This window comes from Nannobrachium achirus (genome assembly GCF_963921795.1).
Source record: "Nannobrachium achirus genome assembly, chromosome: 22".
In the NCBI taxonomy this organism is placed as follows: Eukaryota; Metazoa; Chordata; class Actinopteri; order Myctophiformes; family Myctophidae; genus Nannobrachium; species Nannobrachium achirus.
Window position 1 is genome coordinate 24,454,024 of NC_137829.1, and position 16,438 is coordinate 24,470,461.

Below are 16,438 nucleotides of genomic sequence, written 5' to 3' on the forward strand. Positions count from 1 at the left end.
GCTATTTTCGGCAAAGATATTTAGTGTAGAGTGAATACAGGAGGGAGGCTAGTATAGAGCCCTTGGGAATCCAGTCTAAGTATAGGGTTTAAGCGTTTAAAACTTCCATCCATATTCTCATACAAAAGTATACTCGCACTAAAAACATACTGAATGTATTCACAGTGGAAATCTTAAAAAATAAAATAAAGGATTGGATTCTATGTCACCAGAAAATATTCAGTTCCACTGTATTCAATTGTAAATGTCGAATTTGTCGATGCATAAATATGTAAAAACATGCAAGCTTTTAATAAGGAACATATCCTCCAAAAATGTATTCTGCAGTCATCATTTTGAAAACTCAAAACTTGGCTAAGCCAACAACTCCAAAATCGAACTAGAAGCAGTGCTCTTCCGAGCACAGGTCTCCACCAGGCCAGGCGTCCTGTTATAGCGCCACCATGAGGCTGATTTGAAAAGTTTGAAGTGGCATTTCTTCCTCTGCCTAGTGGGAATGTGCGTGCACAATTTCACAAAAATTGCACGCTGTGTTCGTGATTTGAGGCATTTTGTTCAAAACTGACCAATCTTACAAACTTTGAAAGCCAATCTCAGCCAATCAGGATGGAATATGAACAATCAGACAAATCCATGTCGATCACATGACTGTAGAGATACTGTCTACCGATTTGCGTGATTTTTGGACAAAATCTGTAGGAGTATGGACGGATGGACGGACGGAGGCGAAAACATAGTCTCTCCCTGCCTTCGGCTGGTGGAGACAATTACGAAGACTTGCATTTGGGATGTGTTTAGAAGCTGGCTGGGGGTCTTTACATTGTACCTCCTGAATGCACCTCACCAGGTCAAAGAAACAACATTCAAAGTAGCTTAAAATACAGAGAACACAGACATTTAATTATCAGAGACGTTTCTTATGAGGATGTAAATTCAGTATTTGCCAGCATATGAAGCATATTTGATCTAGATATCGTGTTGACAGAAACTCCCACACAAACGCCACTGCAATCCCACATCTCAATTAGTAGTGCAAGGGTGTTCTCTTACAGCAGCCTGTCACTAGCTGAATCTCTGTGTACAGGTAATCCATACACTTCCAATCAAATTGATGAGAATGGGCTTGAACTAACGAGTGGGCCAAATCATATAACGTCAGTCCTATTTGTTATACCCCAGTGGCTTGAGTACTCCACTCATTGAATGTTTCCACCATTAAGTGCTCTAGCACGGTACTGCTACTAGAGTTGATTTGCAGATCAATTTCCAGGACTGTTTTGTAACCTACAACAGTGATTTTCAAGGTGGGGTCTTTGAGGGGGGGTCCCCTAACAATGGAGGAGTGCTCTAATTTCACTATACTTGTAACAGGTGATAAACACGTTGCAAGCCGCGGCAGAACCCTCTGAACAGAGGTAGCGCCGAAGAAATAAGCCATTTATTTACAAACATGTTTTAAAAAAACAAAGCCCACATGATAACAACACGTAATGGAGTGCTCGATACAGCGTACATATTCATCCTGCAGAGGTCGGCGATCTTACTTTGGCGAGGCGGAGGGGAGATCAATTCCATTCGTTTACGTGCGGCGAAGCAGGGAAAGGAGCGATAGAGAAGCGGCGCCCGAACGTGATTGAAACCGCGATCCACGAACAGAGACAAAGAGTAGCCATCTTGTGTGTCTTTCTTGTTGAGTTTCAACACTGGGGAGAGTTCATGGCCACTCCTGGCCAGCCATCCATCCAGAATGTGAGTCAACGGCGTGGCCTGCTGGATATTACGAGTATCACACCCAGCACCAGAAAATGACTGTGAGAGCATATTAACCGTTTCAGATAGCTCCAAAAAGACACAGAGAAGAATTTCCGATGTTTTTTTTTTTTATTATTATCATTTATATCAAAAGTCCGGGAATAGACGTGTGGCTGATGGGACCCAGTAGGAAGTCCGAGGGAGTACGACCAGGCTTAGAAGGTGTTAAGAGCTTAGATCACTTTTTGCCAGACCCATGAAATGGGTAGGCCTACATAAGCAAATGTCGGTCTGTCCCTTTTCTATATAAAGGGTATATATGATGATGACATGATGATGACATGCCTACAAAAGGCATGATGTCATAAATGATGATGACAGACAGGGGGTCTGGCACAACCAGGTTGACCTGGTCTAGTTTTTCCATGACCAGCAACTTGCAATGAGTACAGCAACTTGCAATGGGCCTGGTGTACAAGATACACTACACCACTATGATACCCAAGTACCTGTCAAAATACTTTATAAACATTAAGGATGTCCATAATTACAACACCAGAGGCAGCGCTACAGATCACTTCCAACCCAGAGTCAAAACCAACAAAGGGTCAAACTCGTTTTTCTGCTATACCACCAAAATGTGGAAAGCCTTACCGAAGGCCATAAAGGAGTGTGGATCACTAGCATCCTTTAAAATTGCCCTGAAAAACCACTTACAGGCAGCAGCCGTTCGCAACTGGTAAAAAAAAACTAACCTAGCCCAACCCTCCCCTCCCCTGCCCCTTCTTTGTATATACTGTTTGTTTAGACTTACTGTTTTCTTTTTTTCTTTTTCTTTACATATCTACTGCATAGTACTGTGTTATATTTGTCTGTCATTCAATGTTATATGAGATACTTTAATGGTTTCCAGTGGAAATAAGCTTAGTCTTTTCATGGATCTCCTTTTAGTAGACCTTGTACCAATGAACTGTACAGTCATGAAACTGTACCTTTTCCTATGCAAACTTCTAATAAAGTCTTCAATCAATCAAAACCATAGGAAACATGACAATGCTGCTTTTGCATGGTTTGGTAATATTGAAAACAAAGAGTGATGTACTGTACTGTGATTGGATGAGAGTCATGGCAAGGACTAACATCTCCGTGTGAGTCTTGAGTGTCATGGTTACTGAGCTTACCGAGCTAAAAGAGGCTCATCGGCACAATGCACAATGCTTCTATTAAAAGGAGAGGACTCTACATCTCATGAAGGCACACAAGCTGCTAATAATCACACACGCATGCATGCACACGCTTTACCTCTAATACTCTCTGAACATCCACTGTCGTGATGAAGCCCTTGTTTTCTTTGTCAAACTTGTGGAACCTTTTCATGTACCTGTCAACAGCAGTACAAGGCATAGCACAGGGTAATCCTCGGAAACAAGGTAGATTAAGCACACAATTCAACGTTATACCAAGGTGTTCTTGCCTATTTAATACTGTCAATAACATTAACAGGCCAACCTGCGAGGATATACTATTGTGTAATAGGAATTTGGATTGCTCATTTGGTGCACCTGCTGTATGACATCAATGCAGCGAATTACAGACATTTAACAGACCAATTGTATATTAGCAGTTAGCCGGGGACGCAGTCACCCAAAATATGAGATGACCTGTGATGTCATGCTGTACTTTTTATTTCTGTTTTATCTATTAGTTTGGTCATTAAGGTCCACAGAATGAGAGGTCTGCTCTGCCGGAAACATTGTGAAAAAAAAGTTATGGCCATTTGTAAATTCAATGTCCCATTGACTTCACTATACAGGAAAAGAAAAAATATTAAAAAAAAGAAAGAATCTGCTTTAAGTATGTGAGGGGTCAAACTAGGGGTTCTTCATGATTCTGAATCCATTGCAAGCATTTGTTTTGCATGAAAAACAAAGTGATGACTCATCACTTTTCACAGTTTTGTGGGGCCGTTTTTAGCCCAAGGAATGTTTTTCATGAAAAACAAATGCTCGCAATGGATTCAGAATCATGAAGAACCCCTATAGTTTGACCCCTCACATGCTACTTAAAGCAGTTTTTTTTATACCTTTCTTTTCCTGTATAGTGAAGTCGATGGGACAGTGAATATACAAATGGCCATAACTTTTTTTCCCGCGATGTTTCCGGCAGAGCAGACCTTCTGTGGACCTTAATGACCAAACTAATAGATAAAACAGAAATAAAAAGTATGGCATGACATCACAGGTTCAACCCTATTCCTTGAGCTATCTATAAGCTCACAACGCGTCGCTTCGCACCACGTTGTGTGCTTTTAGATCGGCTATTTTTATACTTCTTAGACATTTGTTTTCTAATTTATGGAATTGCTTAGATTTTTCTTTTATTTATTCATGAACATTTTTTTCCTTTTTTTATGTTTTGAAATAATAATAATTAAAAACTAAATGTAGGAAACAAAAATTAAGGGACCCATAAATGGGTCCCGACCCAGTGCTTGGGAACCTACGGTGCACTACAGTACCTGTCCACCTCAGGAGGAGACAGGTTGATCTCAGAGGTGTCTGTGAGCTGTTCAGAGCGAGCCTTGTAGCCCATCTCATAGTAGAGGAACTGCTTGGCTGCTGCCAGCTGTTCCTGCAGGCACACACAGGAAGGTAATGGTTCATTAGGGGACATTCATTGTGACAAGACTGTGTTTGTATGAACGAATGGCCAGATCTGTGGATGCTTTGGTTCAATGAACCATACACAGGAACCACTGAATTGCACATTAAAGGGTACACTGACCTGTCACACCAGTGGTACTGCTGTATCCCTGACATGACCAGATAAATTGCAGTTTTATAAATCATCCGCAGCAACTGGTGGTGGCTCACAGTATCCCTTTAGCCTGCACTGATTGGTCAGCTGCTGTATCTAGTTCTCGTTCTAGGCCTATTACAAGTCTGTGCCCAGGCAGGGGCCCTTTTTCTCTTCCTCTGCCTGTAGTGGGCTTCTGCTCCAGGCTGCAGTATTCGGCTACAGAGAAGACCAGAGCTTGCGTGGATATTCGTAGCTTCTTGGCGAGCCGGAGACCCTGGCCTAACTCATTTACTGCAAACATTGTATTTCCACTTAGGTTGTTCCCTGCCATGCTTTCAGAGAGTTTTTCACTAACCTTTGAAAAATCATAGAATATTCTGAGTCGCTCCGATTTGCTTGCGGGAGCCCTCAAAGCATGCGCACTGATGTCCCGGAGTTTGAAAATAATCCCTGCCCACTCGCAACAATCCACCCCAAAGATAGTTGCTTCTGCATCGAGCTTGCGCCCAGCCCCTCTCCCATACACATTATTTATGGCTTGTTCTTTGTTTAATTCCTTAGAAAAGGGAAACACTGTTTTTGTTTCCGGTTACTTCATCGACGTGTCAGGTGACCTTCCGGTTACCCCGGAAATAATTGGTGACCCATAAGCTAGCAAACAGCGCCATCTAGCGCCCAAATAAGGATAGGTCATCGAAGTCATCAGTGACATTTGAAATCTGAGGCTTTTTGTACATCTTCAAAACAATAAAATGCTGTTAATTGCTATAACCACTATGACAAGTTAAATACAGACTGTAGATGGGATTGATTGTATCTCTAGAGGGGATTAAAATGGTACAAACATGTACAGTACGCTTCACCCGTCATAAATGTACATGTGTCTTTTCAATCTACTTGGTGTAATAATACTTACTTTTAATCTACTGGAAAAATGTTTACCTTAGCATTAGACAATATATTTTATATATAAACCCTGGGAGGGAGTGTTAACAGATGCATTGACACTCAAATCTAAAAATACAGTGTAATATAATTTATTTCATAATCTATTTGAAATAATTATCCAATGAAGAGCCTTCATGCAACCTCAGCGAATAAGAAGAACAGCAGTCTGTTTGCCCTCTCTGTGGAAATGGACGCTCAGAGTTCAGTAATCACAGGGTAGCTGACCAACAACCACATGACTAGGGATAGGACGATATGAAAATTTCATATCACGATTATTGTGACAAAAGAAATCGCGATTTAAGATATCGCTATAATCAAAATCCATTATCCTGGGGCGGAACATTTGCATGCAAAAACATGCCAAAAAATAGCAAATCTACAAGCTCACAATGCGTCGCGACATTTGATAGATAGAGAAAAAAAGACTGTATCAAGTATGTATATTATAAGCACCTTTTACCAATTATAAAGGGTTTAAGTGGTACCGGATATGCAGCTTGGCAAATAAAAGGTGAATTTATCCCTGTGCATGACGGAGGACGATATCACGATAAATTAAATCTCCACGATACGATCATCGTGTTTTTTATCACGATATCGCTTATCGTCCCATCCCTACACATGACTGCAACATCCCTGGTTCAATTCAGGCTGGAGACGTGTGTTACAACGTCTTTTGACTTCTCTGCCCTTGCTCAAGTTAATCACATTATAATATTTGAAAAGCTCAAAACAATACACGTGTTTGTTTCTCACAAAGGTGATGTAAGGAATATAAGGCCATTACTCTAGTCTGAAGTTAAGAAATATGATTAGGAGAATGACAGGAAGGGTGAGGTCTGATCTGCACTTGGCAAGCATCGAAACGATATCCAAAAGCACTACTAGGTGAGACGCTATTAATAGAGCAATACAAACAAAGCTCCAGACGGGAATAGAAAAATCAAAACAATACCTATTTAGTGCTCACGCAGGCACCGTGAATGGCTTTTGTGTGTTGCTTATTATTGCAGTCTCAGTGTCGCAACAGTACAGAGCAAATCTCGGTAATTAACCTATGGTAATGACAAAAGCCAATTTATGGCTCTTAAAGATCAAACGTATGTGGGTTAATGTGAGGTCAATCTAATGCATGTGCGAGAATACCAGAGCTGCAGCAGCAGTGGCTGGATGGGAAATCAGGGTATTAGGAAGGCTGCCAGTGGGAATAATGTTGTCAAAAACACCCATTCTAAATTAGACAATAATAATGCATAAGTCAGTGTTAGGAGCAGCTTTCACATCGGATTGACAGTGAGCAGAGGAGGAATCCTGCACTGTTTAGCCTCAGTTCATGCACTACATCTTTGATCCTGGTGCCTTACTATACATGGTGATCTTGATGAAGAAATGTCAAAAGACTAAAAGGTTTTGGTGTCATTGTTTTTATTTGTTGGAACTGTCCTTACTATATTTAGAACTTAGCAGTCTTCTGAAAACCTTTCTTTTTAACAAGGCATTTGCGTAATGGCTTGTGTTTTTTTTTAAACTTTTTCTTAGCTGTTTATAGTTGAACATTGATAATACTGTGCCATGTAGCACTTTGAGATTTGTTTCAAATAAAATGTGTTATTATTATTATTATTCTGTCACGATTATGACATTTGACATGACGATTATTTGTCCCTCAAATAATTGTGATTAACGATTTAATTGTGTTTTTGTCAATGACAATTACATTTCTGTTTGGCTTTTAGGCTTTGAAGTTGCACATGGTAGATATGACACATAACCTAAATATACAGAGAAATTATTTACATATTTGACAACTTTATACTTAAAAAAGAACATTGATAGTGGAAATAGCCGATCTACAAGCTTGCGACGCGTTGTGAGCATATAGATCTGCTATTTCCACTATTTTTGACTCTTTTTTTAAATATATGAAAGTTTTTCAACATGGAAACGATTATGACGATTATGAAAAATAATCGCGATTATGTCAAATAATCACGATTTGACAATTATGTAATAATTGTGACAGCCCTAATTCTGTATGGACAATGTTGTTGAAGTTTACCTTCTTCCTGTGTTCACTCCATTGCAGTTGCCTCCCCATGAGCTCCACGACGCGAGGAAGAGCCTCCTCCGCCGCCTGGACGTTCAGGAAGCCCAGGCGCGTCCTCCGGGCAATCACGTCGGTTGCCGTGCACGCGTACTCCTTTATGGCATGCTGGACCTGGAAACCACGCTACGGTCAGACAAGCTGTGCCTCCCCCACGAACTCCCAACTGTAAGATCACTCACATAATATCCCATGATTGACACTGCCGACCTCGCTCTCGATGTAAGGGAATTCTGACGCCAGGCGCTTGCCAACGATGGGCCACCGCTTCCCGGTCACGTGGGCCATCTTGGCTACTTGGTAGGCCCTGCCTCCGTAGGTAGAGGCCAGATGTTGGGCCACCTGGACACAGAGAGAGAGAGACCCAACAGGCATTAGCTATTCAGCCAGACTCCGGAGCCCACTGACAGATCATGGCTCCCAGGGAGTTACGCTGCATTTAAATAGCACCTTTTGATATTAGATCAATACCACGGATTAACAGTCAAGTCACTCATGGGGAGATGCTGAGCAGAGACAGCATGCTTTGTCTACGATACATTCTGTGCCAGAGCTAAACAAAGAAGTTATTTCAATTCCAATGGTTTTGTTACTTTTTTCCACAAAAGGTCAAGCACTGTCAAAAATATCAGCATATTGACCTTTTTAAACATTCCGTAAACATTGGGATCATAGATTATATGCTTTATTCTCCCCTTTCTTGCCAACTAAGGGTTAAAACTCATTCACACCAATGTGCAGCGGGCTGAAACTACGCTTGTCATCTGCAGGTCATTTTACAGTTCATTTGAAGGCTGACATGGCATGGACTGTCCTGTGTGATATATGTATTGTCAGGAGGACTTGGAGGAAGCACACGGTGACAGCAGCCTCTGTTAGCACTCGAGCGGATCCTCTTAGCTATCAACACGCTAATTCACTCACCAGCCAACACTTGTCCCATCATTTGGATGTCAGGGTCCTGATGTCATTATTACCTTTCCTTTCAACCAGTTTTTACTAAGAATAGCACAACAAACCAATGTAGCAATAAAGAGAACCTTGACCTGGGCCCTATACATATGCAAATGCCAAGTGATTCTATTTCTACATGTCAAATCATTGGTTGTGATGACTTGTGAATCATGTTATTACTGCTAATTTAACCACTTTAACCCTGGTGTCCCTGTTTTAGGCATGTTTTAAGTGTCAAAAATAGCCTATCTACAAGCTCAACAACACGTCACATATCAATGCGAATAGACAATTTTCCAAAAGCCACTTGGAATGTGATCTGAAAAATCTAACTTATATATCTTGATCTCATGACCCCAGAGATAATGTGTACCGATCTGTGTTAGTTCTGGTCAAAATAGTACTAACAAAAATTGTGTTTTGAAGAAAACTCACTATGACAGAAAATGTAATCTGGCACAAACAGGGCCTATTGCTTGCATCATGATCCAAGGAATCCAGGGGGGAAAGATGTACAACCTATGGTTCAAGAGTTAAAGGCCAAAACGTGAAGAGGGCTGTTGTAGCTTGTAATTGCGTCACCATGTCACTTCCGTGTGGAATTCCTCAGGGAAGTTGCCTTGGCCCACTTCTCTACTCTATTTTTGTAAATGACATGCCATATATATTGAAAAATGCAGTTATGGAGATTTATGCATCGTCAGAGAGCATTGAACATGTTCATAAGATGCTTCAACAAGAATGAAATCTGTTTTTTCTGAATGGATCACTGAAAATAAGCTGAAGTTGAATGTTAAAATAAATAAATAAATGGTGGGCTCTTTGCAGGGTGCTACTATAGCAGGTTAAAGAAGTTAAATTGTTGGGTGTCACTATATTGACAAAACACTGTCTTGGTCTACTCAGATTAAAAATGTAGTGGTTAGAATGAGTAATGGAATACATGCCATTAGAAGGAGTGCTCATCTACTAAATGACAACAATTAGACTGGAAATTATATTAGATTAGCTTATTGTTTTTGGCATTTTCGGACAGACAAAGCGGTTTTATTTTTCAATTCATGTAAATTTTATTCTCTAAGTTTATGTTTTGTTTGTAACATTCTTTTGGTATGCGTTCAGGCTTAGGCCTGGCTCAGGGAAGAGGACGATCTGAATCGATCCGTTATAGCGCCACCATGAACATTTGAAAATTGTATGCATTTCTTCCTTGGCATTGTGGGAATGTGCATGCAAAGGTTCACGACAATAAGACGTGGCATTCAGGATAAAATGGGCCACTCCTGCAAACTTTGGAAGCCAATCTTAGCCAATCAGGATGGAATATAACAAATCGGACAGATCCATCTTGATCACATGACCATGAAGATAATGTGTACCGATTGGTGTGATGTTTGTACAAAATCTGCAGGAGCAATAAAAAAAATCACACCTAGTGTGAAGTGAGCGGTGCTTTTTATCCAGCATCCCGCGAAGCTTGGCCAATGAGCCACATGTGGGACATAGATACGTGCATACATACAAACAGACGAAGCAGGTGTAGGAGCGGTTAGCACTGCTCCAAGATGTGTGTTGCAAAAATCGGGCTCCTGGTGGCACGATAACAAGACATTGTGAAACATTTGGGTGGGCCAGAGGTTCAGCTCGGGCCTCCAGGGACTGTGTGTGCGCAGTTTCACACCGATCAGTCCAACGGTGCCGGAGATTAGCTGTCCACAAACAGACGGATGAACACACACGCACGCCCGCCCGCCCGCCCGCCCGCCCGCCCACACACACACACACACACACACACACACACACACACACACACACACACACACACACACACACACACACACACACACACACACACACACACACACACACACACACACAGACACATGGACGGATAGGGGTGAAAACATAGTCTCTGCCATTCCTTCGGCCTGCATGGCAGAGACAATAACACTCTCTACCCACCTCCACCTCCAGACCGTAGTCCTGCACCAGTCGGATGTACATGGTCGGTGTCCAGTCTTTTGCCCCTTCTAGCAGGAGACCCGATGTCCTACTGGGGCCCGGAGTCAGACCATGGGCCTTCACAGCAGCATCCAATGTCTGCTCTGCCATGGAGCGATAGGTGGTCCATTTACCTCCTGCAGCATTCAGCAAAGTCATATTAACCCCTAATCCATATTTAAAGAATAGCAAATACAGCCAATCTACAAGAACCGATTTATTCGCTATTTTTTTAAAGTTTTTTAATAACTTCACTTGTAACTAGAAAAAGTAAGGTTCAGAATATGCCAATAAGGATGGAATATGAAAAATCGGACGCATTTGTCTTGATCACTTGACTAGAGATAATATGTATCAATTTGTGTGATGTTTTGACAAATTTATACGAGTAGGTTTTCACCGCAAGCAGACGCTGCATTCATGATTTGCAGCATTTTGTTCAAAACATGCCACTCCTGCAAACTTTAGATGTGAATCTAGATCTGTCTCGATCACATGACTATAGAGATCACGTGTACCGATTTGCGTGAAATTTGGATAGAATTTGAAGGCGTAATATCAAAATAATTGTTTTACATAAGTCAGCCTCCTGGTGGCACTATAAAAGGCAGATGAAAAAAATGATTTTCTTTGGACTCTAGGGAGTACACTTACAAAGTTTTACACTTATGATGGAGTTATAGGTAAAAACACAAATCAGCCTGTTGTAGCGCCACCATGAGGCTGATTTGAAAATTGTCAAGTGGAATTTCTTTCTCAGCCTAGTGGGAATGTGCATGCAAAATTTCACGGAAATTGCTGTGTTCATGATTTGAGGCATTGATTATGCTGTACCATGTAGCCAATCGGAAAGAAAGGTTTTGTTTAATGACTATAGAGATACTGTGTACCACAAATCGGCCAACTGGTGTCCACAGACGGAAGGACGCGCGCACGAACGACCAGGGTGCAAAACATAGTCTTGCCATGTCTTTCTCTGCCTGGCGGAGACAACTACAGATGGATTTGGTTCCATTTTGTACACTCTCAGAGTCATGAACCTGTAAGGGCAATTTAGAACCCCCTCAAGGAACCATGAGGGTCCCCTGGACCCCACTTGAGGACCACTGTTTTACACACATCCACTCATTCCTCTTAACTGAACTCTGAGCCAGGGTCGCAGTCTTGGTTCTGCTAGTTTTGGTCTTGTAAAACGAACAAAGGGCTATAAGATATGCAAATAATGGACATGAATTTTGTTGGCATTAAAGATCTGTTTGCTTTACTTTATTTGGTTTTGAATGTACAGTACACTCTTGGTTATGTAAAGCAGCCGTGGTTGTAAACAGTTATGAGAAATCACCCCATATGTACATTTAGAAATGTTTGTTTTGAAGTGTATACTTTTATGCTGTGCTTAAGAAAAAAACATTTTTGAAACAAAGATCTGTTTGCTGTCATTGAAAGAGTATATATGTTACCGGATGTTTGGGTAACTCAGGACGTTCTATGTAAGAGCGCTTGTTTTGTCGTTCACCACACACCAATCACCACCAGGTGGCGACGACAGCCATTCACTAGTGAAGGCGCTGACGTCACTCGTTTGCGACTCTATTTGCGACTTTATTTACTAGCCTAGCCTAGCCTAGCCTAGCTTAGCCATTAGCTCCATTGTAGTCACTTGGACAGGGCGTTTATCGTGGGCTTGCCCAGGCCTTACGGCCTGGGCATAAATATAACGATTGCATTCACCACGGCTTCGTAACTCGCGCGGCGCTCCGCCGGCCGCGCGGCCCTGGCCCGCTCTTCGCGGCCACTCGCACCTGCGGTGCTCGGGGGCGAAGAGCAGGACCAAGGTCCGCTGGCCTGCGCGCCGCTTGCAATGTCGTGGACAATCGAGCGGCTCCGTTCCGCCCCGTGCTGCACGACGAGTGCTCCGTTTCTCGACCGTCCTGTTTCTCTAACAAACCGTGACATATATATGAAAGAGAAATTTCAACATAGTTTTAAACAATAAACTTAATCTCAGTGGTGTCATAATGGACCCATCAGTAATTTGCCTTTGTCTCTATATTTAAACCGTAATAAATTGTGTTTTTAAAGTGTAAATCTGGGTTTAGACTCAGAGTAAACATTTTTTTTACAATTACCTAAATGTCATAATGAACATTGATCAGTCATTCTGTCAGGGGTAGAGGTGTTTACTGTGGAGTTTCATCTTTTGACCTGTCACGTCTCCCTTTAACTTTAAATATAACCTCCGAATTCTAATTAATGTGAAGGTCCTAGTGGTGCAAGAGCAAAGCATAGGCCTCATAAGCTGGAGGTTGTGGGTTTGAATCTTGGTCATGGCAGGTCTCCATTTTCTGCGTTTTTATGCCAGGGGCCATCGAGACAGCCGGCCTCCATTCTCACGCCCGCTTTTAGCTCCGGTAGGAGAGGGAGGAGTCTAATAAATTAAGCAAATTGTTTTTTATACATGTTTTTGGGGGATTTTTTATTTATTTTTAAGGATTTCTTTCATATTTTAATTGACATGTGTTATTGTTAATCACCAATTTGATTTGCTCAGATTTTATTTAGTTTGTATTGTTTCGGTTTTGTTTTGTTTTGTTTTATTTGCTTTTTTAGGAGGTTGAGTTGTGTTTGAGTTTTGAACCAGGGACCTTTAGTTTACGAGTCACAGATCTAACGTTTGAGCCATGCTGACTTGGAAGATACAATTGGGAATGTTATACTTATCCCACATTTTAGAATTTAGACGAACGTGAAAATGTTCTTTTGGAGCTTTGAACCACCGACCTTCAGTTTACAAACCCTGGATTCATCTCTTCAGCCACCCAGACATACATGATAGTATTGGGAATGTTATACTTATCCCACATTTTAGAATTTAGATGAACAGTGAAAATGTTCTTTGGGGGCTTTGAACTGCTGACCTTCAGTATACAGTTAGACTGTGAAAATGTTCTTCAGGAGATTTGAACCCTCAACATCTGGTTAATAAACCCTAGGTTTATCATTTGAGCTACACAGGCATGGCATATGTAACTGAGAATGTAATACTTAACCCAACTTTTAGAATTTAGATCATACATGAGCAAGTGGCGGGCTGGGTGCCACATGCGTCCCCACTTTCATTTAAAGCGGCCCGCAGGTTAATATCGGAATACTGATATAGTATCTATATTAGTAGCTTAATGACTAGTATTCAAATGTTAATCTTTTGTAGGCCTATTTGTATTTAAGTTCATAAAATTAACATAAGTATAACTAAATGCATTTGAAATTAAATACATTTTCCAATAAAAAAAAATATGCTAAAATAGCAAATCTACAAGCTCAAAACTTGTCGCACTGAGACGCATTTTTTGCTACTTTTGTGTGACATAGGATGACGAAGTAGGGCACTAATTCAGAGCCGTTTCTGGGCCCATGGGGGCCCTAAGCGTGATTCTGCTATGGGGCCTTCCAAAAATAATAGGCCTAATATTTTTTTTCATTTTTTAATCCATTTTATAATGGAAATATATATATATAAAATATATATATATAAATGAATAAATAAAAAACGACAACAACAGGCATCGTATTTTTGCTATGTTTGAAAAATAATAGGCCTAATATTTTTTATAATTTTTTAATCCATTTTATAATGGAAATATATATATATAAATACAAATATATATATAAATGAATAAATAAAAAACGACAACAACAGGCAACGTATTTTTGCTATGTTTGATTTGTTCTTTTCTTATTTAAATAAAAAAATGAAAACTTCCCCATGGGGTGCTGGAACACCTGCAGCACCCCTAGTTCCCACGCACTGGCAGAGTCCTGCACAGTGGCCACTGTGCCAAATTCACTTTCACTTTCAGCGGTGTGGATGCTCGGAAGCAAAGAAAGTCACCACAGTTTGATTTGATCATTCCTTAGTCAATTATGAAGGGATTTCAAAAATTAAAATTAATCGCGGGATTTCGCATTGCGATTTCGGTTTGAAAACGATTAACCATGCAGCAGTAGTTCTTTTCTGCTGAGGAGGGGGCGGTGGGGGGCCTTTTTGGTCGGCGGGGCCCTACGCAGCATGCGTAGTCTGCGTGTACGGTCCGCCGCCGCTGCACTAATTACTAAAGAAAGTATACAGAAATAAAGATTTCTGCCCGAAAGTATATACAGGATCATGGCTATGTTCCCTCGACCCTATTAGAGTTTGGGTTTGGGTTAGGGTTAGGGATATTGGTTAACATTGAGGGAACATAGGGCTGAGAGAACTTGAGCATGGACCCGTGTCATGATGAGAGTGGATTCAGTCATTCTGTCAGGGGGAGAGGTGTTTGCTGTGGATTTTCTCATTTTGACCTGCCACCTCTCTCTTAAACGTCAAATATTACCTCCAACAATTTGTTAGAGTGAAAGGCCTGGTGGCACATGAGTAAAGTTGAGGTTTCACAAGTAAGAGGTTGAGGGTTTAAATCTTAGTCCCGGTAAATCTTTATTTTAGATGAAACTGAGAATGTAATATTTAACCCACATTTTAGAATTTAGACGAAGAGTGAAAAATGTTCTTCAGGACTTTTTAACCCTAAACCTTATAAACCCTTGACACACAAGTTAATCTTGTGAGAACAAAATACTTAACCTTTCAGAATTTAGATGCAAGGTGAAAATATTATAAAGAGCACAAACCTTCTGTTTACAAACAACTGTCAAATCTCATGAGCCACAGAGTCGTGGAAGACACAAATGAGAATTAAGCACTTTTGATTTTGGATGGAGAGTGAAACATTTTCCTCAGCAGTAAACCCTAAACCTGGTGCTTATGAACTACTGACACATCTCTTGAGCTACAGAGGAATGAAAGATGTTAGTGACAACTTAATTTTTAAGCTCATAGGATTTAGATGAACATTTTCTAAGCACTGGTATCAAACTAAGAACCATGTGTTTATAAACCACAGACACGTGGTCTGTGCTCAGTGTTGCCAGATGGGAAATGAATTATTGTACTGGAGGCTTAAAATTATATTTGAAAGAAAACTATCGTACACAGCCAATAAAGAGAAATCAGTCACACGTGTAAATGTGTAATTTCACACACAAAAAGCGTATGTATTGTAAGAAACAACCTTGTTTGAGACTCCTACGTGACAAAACACATCACATATGCTGCATGGAGGCAGGCAACTTCCTGGACCTTACACAAATAAACACCTGGAACTGGATTGTAAAGACGCGACCAGTGTTTTTTTTTAATGCCTCCAAGTACAGATCTAGGGTCAGATTTCCTGATTTCCTGACTTATTTTGAGAAGCCAAACTGGATGCTGAATCAGCTGTCAGGGAATTTGGTAAATTCACCCACTTTTTTGTGATATAGCTAAATTATTGTGAATTATTGATCGTACATCGTACAGGGGGTAAAATTATCGTACAAATACATTAATAATCGTACATGGCAACACTGTCTGTGCTACTAATTGTTCGCAGGACCAACAATGGTGGGTGAATTAGCAGAGCCCTCAATTTGCTATGAGAGGCTGTATACAAATGAGCTGTGATCTGACTGGACTAAACCCCAGCAAGCTTGTCTGAGTTTGAGATACCAGAGCCATAATCCTCCATTTTCCATTAGCCTGAATTAAACTTCATTGTACAAAGGTGTCGCACACTGAATCCTTTTTTTAATATATCATATAAGGAGTTCCCAATGCAGCTCCAACAACAAACCTGTAGGAGAGGGAAAAAATGGTTAAGCAAGAATCTTCCTTGGCCTCCTGTGAGTATGGGTGCAAAGTTTCATGAGGATCGGCCCAACGGTGCCCGAGATTAGCTGTTCAAAGACAAACACATGGCCAAACGGACACACGGACGGAGAGGATTGAAAACATACTCT

The 16,438-nt window shown here is 40.9% G+C and overlaps 1 protein-coding gene across 1 annotated transcript in view; it reads right to left on the reverse strand.

Annotated features, from left to right (window-relative positions):
- The window catches only part of LOC308307368 (glycerol-3-phosphate dehydrogenase, mitochondrial-like), a gene marked incomplete at both ends in the record, with an annotated part of 49,537 nt that overhangs the window by 5,646 nt on the left and 27,453 nt on the right, over nucleotides 1-16,438 (reverse strand). The window contains 5 exons of the mRNA XM_080752603.1: nucleotides 3,055-3,133; nucleotides 4,271-4,383; nucleotides 7,562-7,720; nucleotides 7,817-7,948; nucleotides 10,523-10,698. Coding sequence (XP_080608729.1) covers nucleotides 3,055-3,133; nucleotides 4,271-4,383; nucleotides 7,562-7,720; nucleotides 7,817-7,948; nucleotides 10,523-10,698 — 659 coding nt within the window. The remainder of the gene's footprint in view (nucleotides 1-3,054; nucleotides 3,134-4,270; nucleotides 4,384-7,561; nucleotides 7,721-7,816; nucleotides 7,949-10,522; nucleotides 10,699-16,438) is intronic.